The 22,043-nt window shown below is 48.5% G+C and overlaps 1 protein-coding gene across 1 annotated transcript in view; it reads left to right on the forward strand.

The window, feature by feature from the left end:
* LOC144257478 (uncharacterized) overlaps positions 1-22,043 on the forward strand; it is a 28,537-nt gene that overhangs the window by 3,536 nt on the left and 2,958 nt on the right. The window contains exons 2-5 of the mRNA XM_077805452.1: positions 3,466-3,561; positions 9,626-9,765; positions 13,470-13,737; positions 21,722-21,900. Coding sequence (XP_077661578.1) covers positions 3,466-3,561; positions 9,626-9,765; positions 13,470-13,737; positions 21,722-21,900 — 683 coding nt within the window. The remainder of the gene's footprint in view (positions 1-3,465; positions 3,562-9,625; positions 9,766-13,469; positions 13,738-21,721; positions 21,901-22,043) is intronic.

Here is a 22,043-nt window from a genome sequence, read left to right on the forward strand (position 1 = left end):
GTGACTGCCAATCTGACTTGGAGAAAAATTCCTTCCGAACCCTACATAAGGCCATCAGTTAGATTGGGGTAGTCAATAGGCAGACCATGGGCCAAATCCAGACTGCCAGACACTTTGGAATGGATGCCAAAATCTTTTTATTTACTTATTATTGTTGTTATATTTTTTATTATTTCCTCTGGAGTCTGGACCTCAACTATATTTTGACCAAGAAATTTGGACCTTGACAAATAATTGACCACCCCCGAGTTAGGATCAGCCAAGCACCTGGGAGAGAGAATGCCCAATGCCACCTCACAGCCCTGTCCCTCTCTGTCCAGTGTCCTCTCTCCAGCTTTGGCCATTCCTGATGCTCCGGAGGAAGGCAACAAAAAAACCAAACAAACAAAACAACCTGAAACCCTCCCACAGTACGTCGCCTTGGTCCATGACTGAGGCACCTAGGCAGTACGACAATATGAATAATAATTAACTATCAAATCAAGGCCAGTTTCCTTCAGAGAAAGGAAGGGCACTGCTCCTCAGGGAGCTCTCCCTCTCTGCCAAAGGCAGCCCTGTGGACTATCGGGCTGTTCCAATTATTTTTACATCTTGGGGAAGGGGTATTATTTCCACTCTGCTTCCTGTCAGAAACGGGTGAATTGGTTTTGCTCTGATGCCCGACTATGAAATTCACCTTCAGGCTTTTCAACCTTCCAAGACTGGAAAATTTCAGTTTCAAAGGTGAATGTTTCAGAAGTTCCGAGTGACGGAAAACTCAGGTTATAATTCCAGAGGTGCTCAGGCAACCGTCAGCAGAGCGTGTCGTGGGGAGCTCCTTGCTGTAACCGAGGTGGTAAGATGACGTATAGGCCGAAGAAAAATGCACCCTGTGCACCACTGGTTACACTGGGACGTGTGCCCTGCACTGCATTCCGCAAGGGGGCTGCATGTGCGTCAATGGGACGTTCGCAGCCTCCCAGCTGGGTGCCTGTGCCCTGGGCTTTGTGAGAGGCTGCTGGAGTTCACTCATAATGACCTTGTTCTATCATTCTTGCCTCTGTGGGTACAGAATAAGGAGCCTACAATCAACACATACACCCTGAGGAGATTTCCAGGAGCCCAGCTGCAAGTGGCTGTGACCAGGGGAAGCAGACATCAGGGTTCCATCTAATCAATCACCTGGCTAACAAGGGAGTCTCCGGTCTATCTCCATCCCAGCCCCCTGGTGTAAGGCCTTTGCAAACCCTCTGACCCATTGTGGGATTGAATTTCTTCTCCTCCGTCACAGAGGCAGAGCACAGAGATGCACAGAAGCATTTTCCATGATACATTATGAAGTTTCTAACTGCTATGACCTATCATGATTCACTTCAGCCAGTGGGACATGCTCCAGGTGTTCAGGCACTCGGAGCAGGGATGGTGTGGGACGGTCACTTCATTTTCCAACCTGATAGAAGCCAGAAGGTAAAAAAAGAACAAGCGGAGACGTTGTGTCTCCTCCTTCCCCAACTAGTGCCCCAACTCGGTGCCACGTTCGCCCTGGTCTGTGCTCCATGCCCTATGCCATGAGCTTTCATCCCTGCACCCTCTTTCTTCTCCTTTGTGCCCAGTGCTGACTCTGTCCTCTCTGCCCAGTGCCCTGTGCCCTGCAACCTCTCCCACACTGCAGGGCTTCTGGGCCTGCCACCGTTCCGCACACTAGTGACCTTTGACAGATACAGAGCCTGACAGCCCAATTTCTTGTAGCCATGAGTTTTCTCAACTACCTAACAAAGAGGGATCCTGACAGCTACGCTTGTGGCCTCAATCACGTTAACTCAGTGGAACTAGCTTTACCTCAGTTGAAAGAAGGACCTGTTTTCCTAGTCTAGACAAGGCCTGTGAGAGCCCTTCAGGGAGTTATATTTCAGTCCCAGAAACCAATGCACAATCTAGAGACAATTTCTTGCTGCACGTAGGAGGGGTCCATGGTGCTTCTGCTCCTCTGTAGCTCAGGAAGGAGGAACTTGCCTGCTTGTTTTTACTGAGCAAGAAAGAAAGAAACTTCTTCCCAGTTGAAAGGTTCAGACTTGTTAAAGAAAGAAAAAATGAGGAGTCCGGTGGCCCTTGAAGACTAACAGATCTGTTAGTCTTCAAGGGGCCACTGGACTCCTCGTTGTTTTTATGGATACAGACTAGGGTGACCAGATGTCCCGATTTTATAGGGACAGTCCCGATTTTTGGGTCTTTTTCTTATATAGGCTCTTATTACCCCCCACACCCTGTCCCAATTTTTCACACTTGCTGTCTGGTCACCGCTACTCCTCTGATAAAGAAAGAAAGGCAGAAAGGGAGGCCCAGATACCTGCCTTGGGCTGCTCTCCAGAAGGAATGCTCTGCAGATCTCCTATGACTCTGAGCCTTGCATGATGCATTTGTTTACCAAAGAGCTAGGGTTAATCTATAGTCTGGTGTAGAAAAGAAACAAAAGATGGTTATCTCCAGAGAAAAGGCAATGAATGAGGCTGAAGAACTTGAGTCGCTTTTAAATGAGACAACTTAAAAATGACTCCAAGCTACTGAGAGCTTAATTAGTTCGAAAGTGGTGGTGAGATCAAAGGCCCCCTGAGGGGAGAGAAATCCCCCATCCTGCGGTGGAAAACCTGCCCTTTCCAAGCAAGGCTTTGAAGTGTGGCTGGAACCCGCTCCCCTAGACAAGTTGGTGATGAGATTCCATTACTGCTGAGGCCACTTTGGTGTTTATTCAGATCCCAATCTTGGCAACATATGTCAGTAATATACAGACCCATTTGTCTCTGTTGCAAGCGCCTTCTCCCCTGCTAAGGGAGCTCTAGCTATAAATATCTGAGATAGGAATACTGGAGACAAGTCAGTGTCTTCAAGAGTGCAGCTATGAGGGATCTTTCACTCGCTACCGTGCTTCTCAGTGGCCTTTTCTGTATTCCCAGCCTTGTCAGTAAGTCTCATTTCTCTTTTCCTCCCTATGGTTTTTACTGCTCTGTGTGCTGATTTTAAGGAGTAAAGGACTTGCGAATGAACAGGGGAAGTGCTAAGGTCAAGTGTAGAATTATTTTAATATCCGATGCATCCTTTCCTGGAGAACCGGATCATCTCTACTTGTCTGCTCCCTCTTCTATACAGTGCTGAGATGATTGTCAGACATCAGCAATAAGCTGGGGCATGATTCTGCCACGCTGAGTAAAGTGAGAATGGGGATGGCTGAATCAAGGATTAATTAATGGTAATTAATGATAGAGTGTATACAGTCTATCCTTGCTGTGGAGTAGTCTTGGAGATCTAATGGGTCATTTCCATTTTTAACTACTTTGATCCTGCTTATTCCTTAAAACAAAATCATAAAGTTAAAGAAATGAGGTCTGTATGCCTTCTGCTTGGAGCTCAATCTCCCCTTCCAGCTACAGAAGGAAGGCAGCTCAAGCTGTAAGCTGGTGATCAGATGAGCTTTATGTTTTGTGAGTGCAGGTGCAGGAGCCATCAGCAGGAAGAGTGAAGGAAGGAACTTGTTTGCAGAGAGGGGCTGCTGCAGGAGGCAGAGCCATTCTGTCTATATTGGGCACGGTAAGTGAACTTCTCCTTTAGGCTCTGAGAAGCCTGATTCCTTTAAACATCCCACTCCTGTTCCATCATCAGCATCCCTCTGGACATTCTATGGATGCACACAAGACTTCACTGTCATTTTATTCCCAAAGAGCTAAGGTCTGAAGTAAGTAAATGTAATGGTGACACCCCAAGGCATGCTGCCTAATCAACTTCTGGGATGATGCACTCCTAGCAAGATCCTTGAAAGGCTAATGCTACTGTTCACTTATATAACCAGGTACTAAAAGCACATTTTACAAAATATTAATTAGTGGGAAGATTAGTTAATTGGTCAATACATTCTCCTGAACCAAACAAGCTTTATTTTCTGTACCAAATGTATTGAACTTTCTCTCAAGACAAATGTTTGCATCCTTTCAAAGTTGTATTAGTTCAGAGGTGTATTGTACCAGAATGACTTGATTTTCAGGAGTAATCTTGGGAGTGCTTTGTAGTTGAAGCTGTGTTGGTCCCAAGCTATTAGAGAAACAATAGCTCACGAAAGCTTACGCTCAAATACATTGGTTAGTCTCTAAGGTGCCACAAGTCCTCCCGTTCTTCTTGCGGATACAGACTAACACGGCTGCTCCTCTGAAAGCTGGGTGAGGTCACATCTTTTTCTGGACCAATGTGCCGCTTCTTTTTACAGTGAGTGCAAATTAAGAAATCCGTCAAAGGGCTGTAACTACTGAAAGTTGTACATCGTTAAGCCTCTTTGTTTTCAGTTTAAACCAATTTTTAACAAAAAAATCCTGGGTTTTACAACAATTATTTTCATTTTTTTCTGATTTTCACCCTATTTTTATATCATTCATATATATACAGAATAGCTACTCTTATTAGGAAAATACAATACGTTGCAAGAGCTGTATGTATTACAATAATACATTAGTCTGTGTGTAAATGCAAAGCTGCCTGTTGAAGTAAGGCTCTGCATTAGTCTAGAACAGCGGTGGGCAAACTTTTTTGCCTGAGAACCACATCTGGGTATGGAAATTGTATGGCGGGCCATGAATGCTCACAAAATTGGGAGTTGGGGTGTGGGCTCGGGCTGGGGGTGCGGACTCTGGGGTGGGGCCAGAAGTGAGGAGTTCAGGGTGCGGGAGGGGTCTCCAGACTGGGGCGGGGGTAGGGTGACCAGACGTCCTGATAAAATCGGGACTGTCCCGATATTTAGTTGTTCGTCCTGTGTCCTGACCGATGTACGGTCGGGATGCCATTTGTCCCGATATTCTGCTTCGGTGGCACTCCGGCTTTTTTTTTTTTTTTTTTGCTTGGGGGTGCAAAAAACCTAGAGCCAGCCCTGGTTGGGGGGTGAGCCTGTGACTGCCCCCCCATGAGTCCCAATATTTTGTTCTTGTCATCTGGTCACCCTAGGCAGGGGGTTGGGTTGCAGAGGGGAGTGAGGGCTCCAGCTGGGGGTGCGGGCTCTGGATGAGGGGTTGGGAGTGCAAGAGGGTGCTCTGGGCTGGGACCGAGGGGTTCAGAGGGTGGGTGGGGGATCAGGGCTGGGGCTCAGGCTCTGGGCGGTGCTTAGCTCAAGCAGCTCCCAGAAGCAGCAGCATGTCCCCCCCTCCGACTCCTACGTGGAGGCGCGGCCAGGCGGCTCTGTACGCTGCCCTGTCTGCAGGTGCTTGGGGCGGGTGCAGCATCCGAAGCCCCCTGGCTGCCCCTACAAGTAGGAGCCGGAGGGGGGACATGCTGCTGCTTCTGGGAGCCACGCGGAGCAGGGCAAGCCCCTGATCCCGCTCCCTGGCTGGAGTGCTGGAGCAGGGCAAGCTCTGGACCCTGCTTCCAAGCAGGAACTTGAGGGCCGGATGTGGCCCCAGGCAACAGTTTGCCCACCCCTGGTCTAGAAGATACACACAATAAACAAACAGGCACACAAGCGTTGAAATAAGTGTGCATAGAATAATCAGGATTAGAAGGGACCTCAAGACCAATCCCCAATTTTTGCCCCAGATCCCTAAATGGCCCCCTCAAGGATTGAACTCACAACCCTGGGTTTAGCAGGCCAATGCTCAAACCACTGAGCTATCTCACCCCTTCTCTACCATACATGTACATCTGAACATACTGATGCTTCTCATGCCCACCATGTACACATTTCAAGCAGCTAGCAGCTAACAGTTAAAGAGCTGACATACTAAAATGGAAAGAAAACAAAAATCTGTATCAGAATTCACTTCAGAACACTAGGAAGTATTCAAAAGTTTAAAAAAAAAACAGGAGAAAAGGATGAAGGTGAGTGTGTGCTTCACATGGTGTGGCCCAATTATTAAATGTAAATATTTATAGGCTAATAGTTCTAAGTCTACAACAGTCAAATGTTTATCCAAACAAAAAGTTTTATTTGGGGATTAAAGAACTATTGTTTTCTTAAACTCAGAGATGGCATGTATTGAATTCTCTTTTAGTTCTGCAGCAAACCACACTGAATTCCATTAATCAAAGCATTAATTTACTGAATACTTTTCCACCCGTCCTTCCGTCCACCAAAATAAACTCTGATATTTACCCAGAAAAATTATTAATAGTTTTTCCACCAATTGTCACCTGTTTTAGTTGTTGGAGTAATAAACACTGATAAATTCCAGGGGAAAATTAAATAAAATAAAAACCAAAAACGAAGGGCCCTATATAGTCTTGGTTCCTTTTGCAGCCAGCCAAATACAGTTGTAGAGGCTTCCTAAACCAGCTTCATCTATGCAATTTTGACTGTAAATGTTATCATTTAATGGTTAATGAACAGGACTAGAACCTACAGAGTACTTTTCCCAGCTTTGCAATGGCTCAATGTGACATGTGCCTCAGTTTCCCAGGGCATAAAGCAAGAACAATCATCTCTACCACAGGGAGGGCTGTGAGAATTAATCTCTCTCAATGCTTGAGGTCCTTGGGCAAAAGTGCTGTCAAAGTGCATTGTAGTATCACATCCAAGTTGAGACAAACTTTCTGCTATGGCTTGAAGTTTGGAGCTGTGGCAGGTACTTTAGCTGAAGTTCTCATGGTGTATTGCCAGGCAAGAAATGAGGGAAAAGGGAATAGAGGAGATGATAGCTTCCAAACCCCCTCTACATTTTTACAGCACAGAGAAGTCTAGAAACAAAAAGCAGAGTATGTCCTTCTGTAGCTTATCTAGACAGCTCTGGAGTTCTTGCCTGCTCCCTTTTGCTTTGCTAAGCATGTGGCTTTTATATAGCCCTCATGATTTCAGACACGGTGCAAAACACCTCAGAAAGCCTCAGTCATTGTAATTGTCTTATTATGCTGTCATGCTTGTTAAGAATATGTTCATATTAGTGTCTCATTTAGAGGTAGCACCAGGCCTTCTGTAGTGAGGCCTTGTATTCAAACTTACACCAGTTTAACTAAAGGTGTGCTTTTAAACCAATTGATTTAAAGTGATGAAAAACACGGTGTGGATGCTCTTAATTCATAGAATCATAGAATATCAGGGTTGGAAGGGACCTCAGGAAGTCATCTAGTCCAACCCCCTGCTCAAAGCAGGACCAATCCCCAACTAAATCATCCCAGCCAGGGCTTTGTCAAGCCTGATCTTAAAAACTTCAAAGGAAGGAGATTCCACCACCTCTCTAGGTAACCCATTCCAGTGCTTCTCCACCCTCCTAGTGAAAAAGTTTTTCCTAATATCCAACCTAAACCTCCCCCACTGCAACTTGAGACCATTACTCCTTGTTCTGTCATCTGTTACCACTGAGAACAGTCTAGATCCACCCTCTTTGGAACCCCCTTTCAGGTAGTTGAAAGCAGCTATCAAATCCCCCCTCATTCTTCTCTTCCGCAGACTAAACAATCCCAGTTCCCTCAGCCTCTCCTCGTAAGTCATGTGTTCCAGTCCCCTAATCATTTTTGTTGCCCTCCGCTGGACTCTTTCCAATTTTTTCACATCCTTCTTGTAGTGTGGGGACCAAAACTGGACGCAGTACTCCAGATGAGACCTCACCAATGTCGAATAGAGGGGAACGATCACATCCCTCAATCTGCTAGCAATGCCCCTACTTATACATCCCAAAATGCCATTGGCCTTCTTGGCAACAAGGGCACACCGTTGTTGACTCATATCCAGCTTCTCATCCACTGTAACCCCTAGGTCCTTTTCTGCAGAACTGTTGCTGAGCCATTCGATCCCTAGTCTGTAGCGGTGCATGGGATTCTTCCGTCCTAAGTGCAGGACTCTGCACTTGTCCTTGTTGAACCTCATCAGATTTCTTTTGGCCCAATCCTCCAATTTGACTAGGTCCCTCTGTATCCTATCTCTACCCTCCAGTGTATCTACCTCTCCTTCAATTTAAACCCGGAGTATATCAATTTAGTTTAAGTAGATTCCTTATCAAATTAAACTGAATTGATATAAACCTGGTTTAAACTGAACTAAGGTTATGTCTACTTTTGTTGGTAAAGCTTTTATCAGTCAGGGGTGTGAAAGAACACATCCCTGACTGACAGAAGTGTCACTGACAAAAGCGCTGGTGTGGACAGCGCTAGGTCAGTGGGAGATGCTGTCCTGCCAACAGAGCTACCGCTGCTCATTGGAGGTGGTTAATTATGCTGGCAGGAGAGCCCGCTCCCGCCAGCTCAGGTCTGTAGTGTAGACATAGCCTAAAGGCTTGTCTACAAGGCGACATTGTCGCCAAAACTCTTGTCTTTTGTGGGTACTTTTAAAAGCCCCCCGCGAAAGACAAGTTTTGCCAACGCAAGCGACAGTGTGAACGTGGCTTTGTTGGCAGGCGTGCTCTCCTGCCGACAAAGCTTACGCCACTCGTGGAGCTGGAAGTATTTTGTCGGCAAAAGTGCTGACAAAATACCGATGGAGAGTTGACACAGCCTTGTCACTTAAAGCTGCGTAGCGTAGACAAGCCTTAAGTGTCCACACAAGGCCTTGTCTACAGGAGAACGTTGCAGCAGTTTAACTAAGGCCCTGTCAATACTTACAATCTGTTCTGTACTCATGGGGTGGCACTGGAAGAGCGCTCATGTAGTGAGTTATGCTGATGGGAGCGAGCTCTCCCGTGGATACAATAAAACCAGCTCAATGAGATGCTCTCCTGCTGGCAGAGCACTGTGCACACAAGTGCTTATGACGCCCTTGAGCGACAAAAGTTCTGCTGACGTAAGTGCTAGTGTAGTCATGGTCTAACTGTGTGATTTTAAACCGGTGCAAATTTCTATGTGGACACTTATTCTGGTTTAAAGCAGGCCCATTGTGGTTCAGCCTAAATCAACTGGGAACAGATTTAATCTAAACTGAAGTAAAAATGTCCACTGATTTAATTGAAATTGATTTTTAAATTAATGTAAAGTGAAACTGAAGCAACTTTGAATAGAGACAAGGCTGCTGGAGAGAACTAGCCAATTTTCTGAAGCATTTCTAGGGGAAACAATTATTAGCTGATAATCACTGGTGTTTCACAGGCAAGAAATGCCCAACTTGAATGTGTGAGACTTCCTCAGGTGGTGTGAGGACCAGCTTGAATGCTCTGTTTGCCCATGAATTAGAGAGTTTACCCAGACACTCCGACTATCTTGGTTAAATAATTCAACCACAATAGAACTTCTCACATTCTCCCTTTGCTAATATGCAGATATAGTGATTCTCACCAAAACACTGGTGGTCTTCGCCCCACTTCTCTTTAAAAACTAGGCGGCAGAGACATTGTCGTGTGATTTCCTGTGACTAAGCGCATATTGCTTTTTATAAAATATGCTAGAGTGAATTTGCTAGTCTACTACAAAGTATATAATCATGAACTACAGTCAAAATAAATGACCACATTCTATTTGTGGATTTGTGTGTGTTTGTTCTTTGCAGAATTAGGCAACCATCTGCAGCAGAGGGTTCTTTTAGTTTGTCAGCTCTCTGAGGCATGGATCATCTTTTTGTTCTGTGTTTGTACAGTGCCTAGCACAATCTGGTCCTGGTCCGTGGCTGGGGTCCTAGGCATAGCACAATACAAATAATAAATAGTAAGAATTTCTGCATTCTGTAGGGATTCTGACTTCATCTTTCCTATATTCACAGACATCTCTGGCAGTCCTGTAAGTCTGGATGTTGGGAAGTGCAGGTCCCACTGTTTATCCCAAAGCATAAACTCACATCAGTCTGGATTTCCAGGGTTTTCCAAACATTCCTCTATGTTGGACTTTCTTAGAACTAAAAAGGTGAGAAATGTGCATTTCCATGTTTTGCTATCACCACAATGGCAGCAGTTACATCCAGAAGTAGGTCATGCATTATGGTTTTCTGTATGCTCCTAGATAGATCACCTGAAATATACTAAACTGCTCATCTACCACTGGGGTCGGCAACCTGTCAGAAGTGGTGTGCCGAATCTTCACTTTAATTTAAATTCACTTTAATTTAAGGTTTCATGTGCCAGTGATACATTTTAACGTTTTTTAGAAGGTCTCTCTCTATAAGTCGCTATATTATATAACTAAGCTACTGTCGTATGTAAAATAAACAAGGTTTTCAAAATGTTTAAGAAGCTTCATTTAAAATTAAATTAAAATGTTGATCTTACACCACCGGCCCACTCAGCCCGCTGCCAGCCTGGGGTTCCGTTCACCTAGGCTGGCAGCGGGCTGAGCGGGGCCTGCGGCCGGGACCCCAGCTGGCAAGGGGCCGGCAGCCAGAACCCCAGACTGGCACCGGCTGAGTGGGGCTGGTGGCCTGGACCCTGGACCAGCAGTGGGCTGAGCGGCTCAGCCCGCTGCCACTCAGCCTGCTGCCGGTCTGGGGTTCCATCCGCTGGCTCCTGCCAGCCAGGGTCCAGGCCACCGGCCCCACTCAGCCCGCTGCCAGTCTGGGATCCCGGCCCTGCCCACATAGAGTGGGTACCTACCTTCTCCCTGGTTCTAGCCCGTTCTCTTCCTCTCTCTCTCTCTGCACTGAGCTTGAGGGTGGGAGTGCACTGAGCACAGGGCTGGGGGTGAAGGAGCAGGCTGGGGGTTGGGGTGCAGGGTCTGGTCAGGAGCTAGAATGGGGGAGGAGGCTCAGGGTTGGGGCAGGAGGTTTGGGTGTGGAGTGCTTACCGGGGCAGCTCCCATTTGGTGAGAGGAGTGCAGGTGGGAATGTGCGGAGGAGGGCATGCAGGAGCTCCCATTTGGTGCTCAGGGTGGGGGTGGGAATGTGGGGGGTGCAAGAGTCAGGGCATGGGGTGTGCGGGGTGCAGGAGTCAGAGCAGGGGGCTGGGAATGTGTGAGGAGGGTGCAGGAGTCAGGGCAGAGGGCTGGGGGCATGTGAGGGGGGGTGCAGGAGTCAGGGCATGGGGTGTGGGGGGCTGAGTATGTGTGGGGGGGTGCAGGGGTCAGGGCAGAGGGCTGGGTGTGTGTGGGGGGGGGTGCAGGAGTCAGGGCAAGGGGCTGGGGGTGTGGGCTAGGGTCGTGGGGATGCTCCCAGCCCCCTGCCCAGAGCGGCTCACGGCAGGGAGCTGGAGGAGATATGCCCTGATTCCACCCCCCTTCCCCAAGGCCCCATTGCGGCTCCACTTCTCCCCCTCCTTCACAAGGGCCATCAGCTGATCGGGAGGGAGAGGGAAAGGGGAGGAACCCAGCAAGCTGGGGAAGAGGCGGGGGAGAGGGGATCTTGCCTGCCTTGCAGCAGCAGCCGGCAGGACCAAGCTTCTTCACCCTGCCCCTGCGGGGGGGAGAGAAGAGTGGGCCGGGGTGGGTGGGATTTTTAATGGCTCACTGCTGCCGTCCAGCAGCAGCATGCCATTAAAAATCGGCTCGCCTGCCATCTTTGGCATAGGTTGCCGACCCCTGATCTACCATATTGTCCTGCCAGCCCAGAATTCCCCTTGGGTGTCAGAGAGAAACAGCCAGAGCTCAATTGTATATGGAGATACGCAGGTTAGACAAACACTTGTCAGGGATAGTACTAGATAGTACTTAGTCCTGCCTCAGTGCAGGGGGCTGGACTAGAAACAGTGTTGCCAACTCTCATGATCATTATTGTTTTCCTTAAAGCCCCAGTCTCAGGAGTCAAATGGATATGTGATGATTTCAGCCTTCATTCCTAAAGAAAAACTATGTTTCTAGCCCTCGTGCCTGTGGAGAAAGCTTCCATATGTGATCCCAGTGCCTCCCAAAGGGTCAAAAAGCAGAAGGCAAATAAAAAGAGCAGCAAATCTATTATTTGTACATGATCTCATTATTCTAAAGCCAATCTCATGATTCTTGAACATTTGGGGTTGGCAATGCTGCTTCCAGTCCTATATTTCTATGATTCTGCAATATTTCGTACATTATAATATCTTGACTAGATGGTGTTTGATGGACTTTGGGACAGTGGCATAGCTAGGACAGGAAAACTGTGTGGGCCCCGGCTTTTGGGTGGGCGATGACAGGGGGCGGGAAGGGCAGGAGGGATGGGGGGCCATGGGAGGGGGGCAGGAAGGATCAGGGGTGCAAGAAGGATCCAGTGCCCTGGGGATGGGGGGCAGGAGGTGGGTGGGGGAGCCCAGACCCCCTCTAACCAGCCCTTACTGATCAGCAGGCACCAGAAGATGAGGCTGCCCCTCCAGACCCCGGGCCAGTGTCCATCAGCCCAGCCACATGGCGCATCCATCTCCTGCTGGTGCCACGCGCTGCTGCCCTGGTCTCCGGCCCCAGCGCTAGACCCGCCCCCGCGAGGCACACCCCCTGCAGGGCTACCCTGGCGCTGGAGACTGGGGCAGCAGTGCGCTGCACCAGTAGGAGAGGGACATGGCCGGGCTGACGGACACTGAGACAGGGTCAGGAGCCTCAGCCTGTGGATTCGGAGGGCTCCGGCCCCGATCTGGGTGGGCCACGGTCCACCCAGACCCACCTGTGGCTATGCTCCTGCTTTGGGATCACTTAACATCCCCCCCACCCTTGCAGCCTAGCACTGATGCTGGGACTTTAGGCCACATCTGCTCTACACTAGGTCCCAGTAATTAAAAACTTCTTTCCTAAGCTTGTCAGTTTGCACAGGTGGGAAGAGGCCAGATGCATTTTCCTGTCTGGGGCAGTAAAATTGGCAGCCACAGAATCAGATTATTTGTTGTGGTGTTGGCCTCTCTCTACTTGGCCATCAGGGCTCTCCCAGCAGATCCTTAGTAGGGATACTTCCCCTCCCTTTGTATAAAATGACCTGTGACACTTCAGCCGAGACAAAGAACCCTAATTAACAAACTAGCAAGCACCCGTGCTGTTCAGGACTTGTCTCCCCAAAGGTTGCAGCATTTTAACTATACACATATAAATACAACAGTACAAGCCCTTAGAGTGGACACAGTTATCCTGGTATAAATGTGATCTATACCAGGATAGTTATTCCTGTAGAGGGAGGGGCAGTATTCATAAGCATATTTTCCACTCCACTTTCCAAGTCATTAATGAAAATATTGAATCGTACTTGAACTAGGATACAGCCCTACAAGACACCACTAGATACATGCCCCCAGTTTGACAGCGTACCATTGATAACTATTTGTTGAGTGTGTTTTTTCAACCAGTTTTGCATCCATCTTATAGTAATTTAATTTAGACCATATTTCCCTAGTTTGCTTATGAGTATGTCATGGGGGAGTGCATCAAAAGCCTTAGTAACGTCAAGGCAAATCATGTCTACAACTTCACCCCATCTTCTAGACCAGTAACCCTGACAAAGAAGAAAAACAGGTTGGTTTGGTATGACCTGTTTGTGACATCTCAGTGCTGACTATGCCATAAAACCCTATTATCCTCTAGGTGCTCACAAATTGATTGTTTAATAATTTGTTGCAGTATCTTTCCAGGTATTGAAGTTAAGCTGACTGGTCTATAATTACCCGGGTCCTTTTTGTTCCCTCCCCTGCTTTTTTTAAATATACCTGCTGCCTTGTGACTGTTCTGTGCAGTTGCAGGACAGGCAGATGGAGCTGCCTCTGTCGACTGGAGCAGAACGTTCCTGCCCTTTGGATTCCCATTGTGAACCCACTAGAGTTCACGTGGAGCGGGTGCTGCTGTTTGAAGGGGTTCAGGAAGTGGAAGTGATTGAGGCCTGCCAGTGTAACGCAAGCCCAGAGGAGTGTCTCCGGCTGCCATCCCTGAAAACCTTCTTTCCGGACACCCCGTTGGAGTTCACTGTGGATGTTGGAAAGTGCTCCAATCCAGCCCATGCGAGAGGTATGGAAAAAGAGGAGGAACTTTTCTCTCTTCATCTTACGGGGTGGGCGAGAGGAGTTGATGAGCTGAGGTGAACACGGGGAAGGGGTTACTCCTCGTCAGATCTCCGGGTTGGGATCAGCACCTCAAATGCTACTATTGCAACCTGAGAATGACAGGGGAAATCTGAAAACCTCCCTTATGCTACTTAAAGCGATGTCTGACTATTGGTTAGACAGGAGGGTAGTTCATATGTTCTGGCATTTAATGTAAGCCCCTTGCACTGAGGCAGCAGGGTGTATGGATTAGGTATGGGGCTTGATGCTGAGGACTCCTGGGTTCTAGTCCCACCTCTGCTGTTGACCTGTAGTGCAACCACTTGACCTCTCTCTGCCTGAATGCCCTCTTCTGTAAAATGGGTTCGATGATAATTTTCTGCCTCTGTGAGTTGACGTGAGGACTGATAACAATGTGCGCCTTTCATCTGAAGATAATTTACACGGAGTTCCAAAGGAATGCGGAATAGTTACAGGGGCCACCCGCCAGATGAGACATTACAGTGAGCACAGCTGCACGGCTGTAAGGTCTCCCGGGTAGCCGACAGGAGACAGCTCTTCTGCCAGCATAACTAAACCACTCCCTACAAGTGGCAGTATTCTTCTGGCAGGAGAGCATCTCCACCGACCTAGTGCTGTCCATCCTGGCACGTTTTTCAGTGAAACTTATGTTGGTCGGGGGGTGTTTTTTTCCTGACTGACAAAAGTGCTGGTGTGGACAAAGCCTAAGTTTGCAGATGACACTGAAAAGGGAGGCTGAGCAAACAGCGATGAACAGTGCCCCCAGCTTGCAAAGGGGTGGGCAGTAGGTGGCTAATGCATTTAACTGGAGACAAATACCAAATAATTGGGTTAGTAGCAATGAACTTGTCTGGGAAATATGCACTAAATGCAGTATGATCAGGCGTAAGTATATGGGAGTAAAGGTTACTGTGAAAAAGATCCTGGAAACCCTCACTTTAGAACTGCTGCAGAAAAGAGGTAAACAATCCTAGGGGCTTGTCTACTGGGGGAAATTGACCAGAAGAGCTTTGGGGAATAAATTGTTCTGAAATAACTGGCAGTGGAGCCATTCTGTTCCAGAATTTATTCTGGAATAATTAGCCTGCTTTGTGAGCACACAATTATTCCAGAATAAAGTGACTTGGTGCCCTAAGTGACGTTTGACAACACAGGAAGGATTTGGATTCAAAATGCAGAACTTGCTTTGTGGAAGCTTATCTGGGGGAGGCAGATTCAAGGAGGACAGAGGTTATGACCAGTGGGGTTCATGGTGCCGGAGAAGGGAGTAAGGCTATGTCTACACTGCACACCTTACAAGGGGACAGCTGCACCGCTGCAAGGTACGCAGTGTAGCCGCTCTTTGTCACCGGGAGAGAGCTCTGCTGGCAACCAAGTAAAACCACCTCTAACGGGGGGCGGTAGATTCATCGCTGGGAGAGCGTCTCCTGCCAGTGAAGCGCTGTCCGCATCGGCGCTTTTCATCGTTAAAACTTTTGTCGCTCTGGGGTGTTTTTTCACATCTCCGAGCGACAGAGGGTTCCATGAAAGTGCAGTATAGACATCAGTAGAGGCTGGTCTGGGATAGTGGGATAAGCACAGTAGGTGACTGATTCTGCTAGAATAACCAGCAGTGAAACAGTTGCTAGTTAGGTTTCAAAGTTAACATCACATTGAAATAAAAGGGGTGCAGTTTACATCGTACTTTACAGGCCTGCGGACAGCAATTCTGAGCCCCAGGGCAGAGCAGTCAATGGGCCCCCTGGAAAGGGATGTGCCTGCCCAGCTGCCTTCACCACTGCCGGTACCACCCAGCATGCACCTAGGAGACAGGCAGGGCCGTACTTACCCATACGCAAAGTACGCAGCTGCATAGGGCACCAGGAAATTTGGGGCACCACATTTCCTGGTGCCCTACGCAGCTGTATGCTGCTCTAGCCCCTGTTTGCCTCTTCCCCATGCCCCCGCCCCTGCTCCACCCCAGCCCCACCCCCACTCCACCCCTTCCCGTGAGGACTGAAGCAGGGGTAGGGCCTCCCCTGCACTCACCGGGCGGCAGGAAGTGGAGCGACCCAGCCCCAACCTGCTCCGCTCCGCAGGCTCATGCTGGGGTGTGGTTTCCCCCTACCCCCAAGCCTGCTCCTGCCCCCCTGTGGAGTCCTGGGACCAACCACCCTGTGGCAGGGTAGGGGTAAAACCCCCTTTAAAGCCCTGCCAAAATGCTGGCTGCAGACGGCTCTCTGGTCAAAAGGCCAGGTAGAGAGACATGGGTATGCAGCAGGGACCCAGCTGTAAGCCCTAATGAGGGCTAGCTCAGAGCAACAAGCAGGGTCCAGTGGGAACAGCTGGGCTAAAGAGTGGGAGGGCTATAAAAGCCCTGGGAAAACCCCAGTGAAGGGGTGGTTGGGGAGGAGATAGGAGGGCTGTTTCTCTGTCTCCTTATCCACTGGAAGGAACCTCAAGGGCCAGAAGACCCTGGGAGGGGTCTGGTGTGATTGTTGTTTGGGGAATTGGGACTGCACAAGAACGCTGTAAACAAAGACACAAAGGTGAAACCACTGAAGAAGGCGGCGGGACTCTTTATTATACCAGCCTAAACACAGGGTGCAGGCACAAAAGTGGGAGCGCCGGCATAGACCCTGTGACCCCCCCTGGCATATGGAGGCCTGGGGCCCCCCACAGCCCGCCCCCGGGGGGGCTGTGTAGGGCACCAGAATGGCTAGGGATGACCCTGGAGTCAGGGCCGGATTACTTTTTGTGGGTCTGGTGCCAAATATATTTGTGGGCTCCCATGGGGGCAATGGAGCATGTTGGGGGGAGGTTGGTAGCCGGAGCGAGGGGCCGGCAATGGGGCATGGCATGGCATGGCAGGGGTGGCCCCACTCTGCCCAGCCCAGTGCGAGGGCACTATTTACAAACCGACAGCTGCCAGATGTACAGTGGTCTGCCCAACCTTGTGCTGCCAGCAAGCCCCTTCCCCTCTGGGGCGGGCCCATGCTATGCCACACAGCCCCACCTCCCAAAACCCGCCTATGCCCAGCCTCCTCCCTATGCCAAGTCCCCCCCCGCCTACAGCCCATCACAGCAGCCCAGCACCCTGCACGCCACCATCCCTGCCCAGCGCTCCCACAGCCCCACCTCAATTTCCCAGCACCCCAACACACACAAACCTCCCCCACTGCCCAGTGCCCTACACCCCCTCACAGCCAAGAACCCCACACAGACCCCCCCAGAGACCCACTCCCCCGTGACCTGCTCCCTGGCCGCACTTACCGGCCCTGCTGAGCCAGTGCAGAGCAGGGATCCCCCCACCCAGAACAGTCCTAGAGGGCAGAACACCTGAAGCTTGGGAGCACAGAGCAGTCCCATCCCACGGGCCGCACCCAGCCCTCCCTGCCTGGGGCTGGGTCCTGTGGCGGAGAGGAGGCATTTCCTTGCAGGGGCAGCACAGAGCAGCCACCAACTTCCCCAGCCCGCCAGCCTGCCGCTTCTGCCCGGGCAATTTAAAAGGGTCTGGGGCTCCCAGCTGCTGCCGCAACTATAGCAGCAGACCAGCTGGGGGCCCCAGGCCCTTTTAAATCACCCAGGCACCTGGGCAATTGCCCCCTTCCCTCCCCCCCCCCCCCCCGTTCGGGCCTGATACTTTATCTGGAGTGACCTCCAGCTTTGAACTTGTAACCTTCAGTGCTAAAACCCTGACTTTCTGCTGCTGGACTTAAACCAGTCCAGTCCAGCAGCCGCAGACACATGAGCAGAGCTGCTCAGGAACCGGAGTGTCCATTCTGCAGGGAATTCTAACATTTCAAAATGTCCTTTCATCCTCACTTGGAATGAAAAGTTGCATTTTCAAAATTTACCATAAAACAAAAATTGCAAAAAATGTTTCAGACACATCAAAACTATTTTCTTGAAACATTTCATTTCAATGAGGTTGAAAAGTTTCATTCAAACTTTATCGTTTTGACTTTTCGGTCATGTTATAACTTATAACACAATATAGCATCTAAGTTGAAATGATAAAGTCTAAACAAATTATTACAATAACTTCCTGTTGAAAATTTTGTTGAAATTGATAGGATTCCATGAAACCTTTCAGTTTTGTCAAATCGGTATTTTCTGTGGAAAAACTCTTCCATCAGAAGGTTTTTGACCAGCTCTACTAATAAATATCTTATGTGGACCAGCCACTAGAGAGGGACAAAGACCCACTCTCCAAGTATGGGATATGTAAACAGCAGCAGCACAGAAATAAGTCCGGAGAGACTTACACAAGAAAGGCCCAGATTTTTAAAGGTATATTGGCACTGCTGCGCTCAGTGTTGTGATGCCTAGCTAATTTAGGAACCTAAAACTCATTTTGAAAAGTGATTTAGGTACTCTGGGGGGCCTAAATCTTATTAATTAGATTCCCAAGTGCCTAAACCCCATAGGCTGAATGTATCAGGTGCCTAAATCCCATATACTTGCTTGGGCTCCTAAATCAGCTAGGCACTGCAATGCTGAGTTTGGCAATGCCTAGATGCCTTAAAAAATATGGTCCAAAGCCAATGGCATGATAACAAGGAACACAGGGACCTCTGGGTGTGAAAGGTGCTGTTCGGACTCCTGGAACAGAGCGGGCATGTGTAGTGAGTTTGGCCTCCTCCAGCCGGACAGCATGTGTGAGATCTGGTAGGAGGACACAGCCAACCAAGAACTAAATAATGCAGAACTAAAGTGACTGGAAGTATTGTATATGCAAATTACACAGGTGTAAGGGTGGAAGAATTAGGCCCTCTGTCTCCAAGCTCAGTGGAGGCTTTTCTTTCCCTCAGGATATTCGATGTGTGGTTGGAGGAATGTGGTGTGGGATGCTGAGTGTAGCAGAGTCTCTCTACTTAAAATATCTTTTGTTCCCACATAGGACACAGTAAGGTATGTGAGGAAGAATCTAGTGGTTAAAGCCCAGGGGTGGGACGCTGGAGATCTGGTTCTGTTCCTGGCTTGGCATCTGACTTCCTGTGTCAGCTCAAATTGCTTCTCTTTCTCTGTCTCTCATCTGTAAAGTGACAATAATGGCTGGGCTGAGATTTTCAAAGTTGCACAAAGGATGTGGACGCCCAGTTCACATTGGATGAATTGGGCCTCAGAATCCTAGAGGCAGATCTGAAAATCCCCCAGTAGTTCTCAGTTTTCAGAAATGACCAGGGATTATTGGGATGCCCCAATTGAGACACCTTGAGGGAGCCCAGTTTCCAGACAGTGCTGAGCACCCACTCCCTGGAAGCCTGGCCCCTTCTAGGCATCTGCTGCTGGGCACCTGATCGCTGGTCAGTTTCGAACATTTAGGCCAATGACACCTTTCCTGTGTTGTCAAGTGCCTGGAGATGCACAGCTGGAAAAGCACAAAGTATTCTCACACCCTCTTTACAGCAGTCACAAAGGCTGAATGACTTGCCTGAAGGGCGGGGGGGAGCTCAACCTACAAGCCAGAGAACCAGAGTTTGACTCCTGGGTCTGATTCTTATTAGCTGTATCACTAGCCACCCTCCTCCACCTGTAAAACAGGGATCTTCATCCTTATTTACCTACCTCACAGGAGAAAGGGGGCTGAGAAGGTTAGAGAAGAACATCTGTTCTTATGCTCAACTAATGCATTAACAAAGAGCCATATTGGACAGATTGTGTGTACCCTTCAAGTCAGTCACTTTGCTATTTTAAACAAATGTAGTTTGCTTTAAGAATGTTGTTGCTGATGAGGGTTATTTCATATCACAGTAGCCACACTCAGGATGAGGAAACCAGTGTGTGAGCCCATGACCTGGCACCCCAAGGCCCTGCTTTCAATCTCTCCATTTTGTTTCCACTCCTTGGACATAGGGCTTCCTCCTATAAGTGCTGAATCTCGCCTTGTCTCAGTCTCCTGTACTAATCCCTTCAGGACATTTTGTAGTTTATTTCTGCCCTGGTTGTTTGCTCCCCATCCAGTGCTGGCATCATCTGCAAACTGGACCATTGTTGAATTTACACCTCCTTCTAGGACAGTGGTTCTTGTGCTGTTTTCCACAGAGCACTGCCAGGTGGTTTGCAAAGCTGCTTCTAATAATGAAGCATCTGTTGGTCTTCCGTCAGTGATGATTCTTTCTGCTGGCTCTAAACCACTCCGGAACTCACCTAGGGTTTGAGTTGCTGATGTTGTGGTTTTGACCAACTATATTGAAACAACTACCTCTTCACCCGCTTTCCCGGTGGCTGCTGTGTGTCTGTCTTTGGGGCAAATTCAGCTGTGATCAGTTTTTTGGACACTAGAACTGGATGAGTATGAGACATGCAGGAAGACAGTACCCAGCTGCAGAGCGATTAGAGAAACAAGGGGAGAGTCACTACCAATACAAATAAAGTGCCACACCCAGGGCACCAAGACAAAAGGGGAGGTGTAGCCCAGTGGCTGACCCTGTTAATGAGTTCAGTATCATCTTGGCTTCTTAGAGGGGTTACACAGACCAGACTGGATTCCTGGCTTAATATATTGTCTTTTCACACAGCTACATTGTGGCTTTGAAACCACAGATCTTGTTTGGCGGGGGGACTCGAGGATAGTAATGCTGAAATCCCTTCGAAAACCAGAGAGGGGGAATGTCATGCCCTTTAATAGGGTTTAGTATGTACAGAACTGCATCAGTTCTACTGGCTGGTGTGGGCCATGGTCCCACCCTTACCCCATCCTTTTGGGCTGTCTGTCTCAAGGAGCAATCTCCTCCTCTCAAGTTTACTGGAGCTAGCCATTGTCTGGACATGTACTTGCCTCAAAGTAGGGATGGGATCAAGATTGGGAGGCTGGATGGTTAAGAGTCCATGGGAGAAGCTTTAGTGTAAGAAGTGAGTCCACGGTAACTTTTAAAAACCGCTGAACAAGAGTGCTGATAGTGTAGGTCACAGCACGGAGTCCATTGAATACGGAGCCCTCTTGAATCCCCGTAATGATCACGCCAATAATACGTGTCCTTTACCAGTTTCCAGACATTTATATATTGACTCCCTTCACCAATTGCCTGGAATAGATATCAACCCTTGGCTTTATCAAAACCACAGCATGAAAATGTACAGCTCATAAACCGTAATGCTGTGCAATGGAGGAATATCAGAGAACATTCATCACCTCAATGAGCCAGTGTCTGTCAGACCTGAGTGAAAATAATAGTGCAAATTTATGGAAGGGCAGGAAGTGTTCAACACTAAGATCCAAACTGAAAGTGTGAAGCAGATGTCAGACCACAGTGATGTCTGCTAGCTCAGGCAGGGGATCATGAGGAGAGGAGCTAATCAAATCCAAAAGGCGATCCAGAAAAACTGAACATCACAATATGCTACTTTACCACCCAACTCCTCAAAGTAGCTCTGAGGACAATACTTTCCTTTGCAAAGGGCTTTGGCTTCCTGCACGATGTAAGAACCATGTAAAAGTAAATTCTCTTCCTCCCTAGACCTGTTGGTAGCTCAGCCATTAATATGTTTAAAAATTATTAAATATTCATTGGGTATAAGTCTGGCAGCTCTTCCTCAGGCATAACTCGAACAGATTTCGAAGAGTGGACTTTGGGATTTGGCCCCTGGAGAAGGAAAGTATGTCTGTTGGGTGCATGATGTCTGCATCTAGCATAATATCACTGCCACACGCAGTGAAATCACCAAGGCAGGAACATAACAATCAAAACAGTGGCTCAAGTTGGCAATAAGAAGTGTGCCCAGGGCTTGCTAACTGAGAGACCAGCTCCTAACCTAGAAAGTGAGCACTTTCCATGTTGTACTTTGCATGATTTAGGCCTGATTCTGCAGCTGCTCTGTACACAGAACTCACGCTGACAATGCCCAGCAGGAATGTTGCACATGCAAAGGCCTCAGGATGGGGTCCCACATGAAATTACACTCTCGTTCTCACTCTCGTTCTCACTCTCATTCTCTTTCAGGAGGACTCTTCTGTGCACCTGTAAAGTTCGATTGTGTTCTGATCAAAAGCCCAAGTGGTGTTGAGGTGGTTCAAACTCTGGAAAACTGTGAAATGAAAGAAACCTGCTATCGAGTTTCCTATGTGGAATACTATTATGAAATCATACACAACTCTGCTGGGGACAGTGAGGAGCGACTGACGGTTAGTCAACTGCATGCGGCTCTAAAAGAGTCTTAGGGTTCGTCCAGACACAAAAGGTGTACTGCTTTAACTACAAGCCGCACAATTCCCTCTTTTGTGTGGACGCAAGTTAAACTGGCTTAAGGGTGCTCTATACAGGTATT

This window comes from Eretmochelys imbricata, chromosome 25 (genome assembly GCF_965152235.1).
Source record: "Eretmochelys imbricata isolate rEreImb1 chromosome 25, rEreImb1.hap1, whole genome shotgun sequence".
Classification (NCBI taxonomy): Eukaryota; Metazoa; Chordata; order Testudines; family Cheloniidae; genus Eretmochelys; species Eretmochelys imbricata.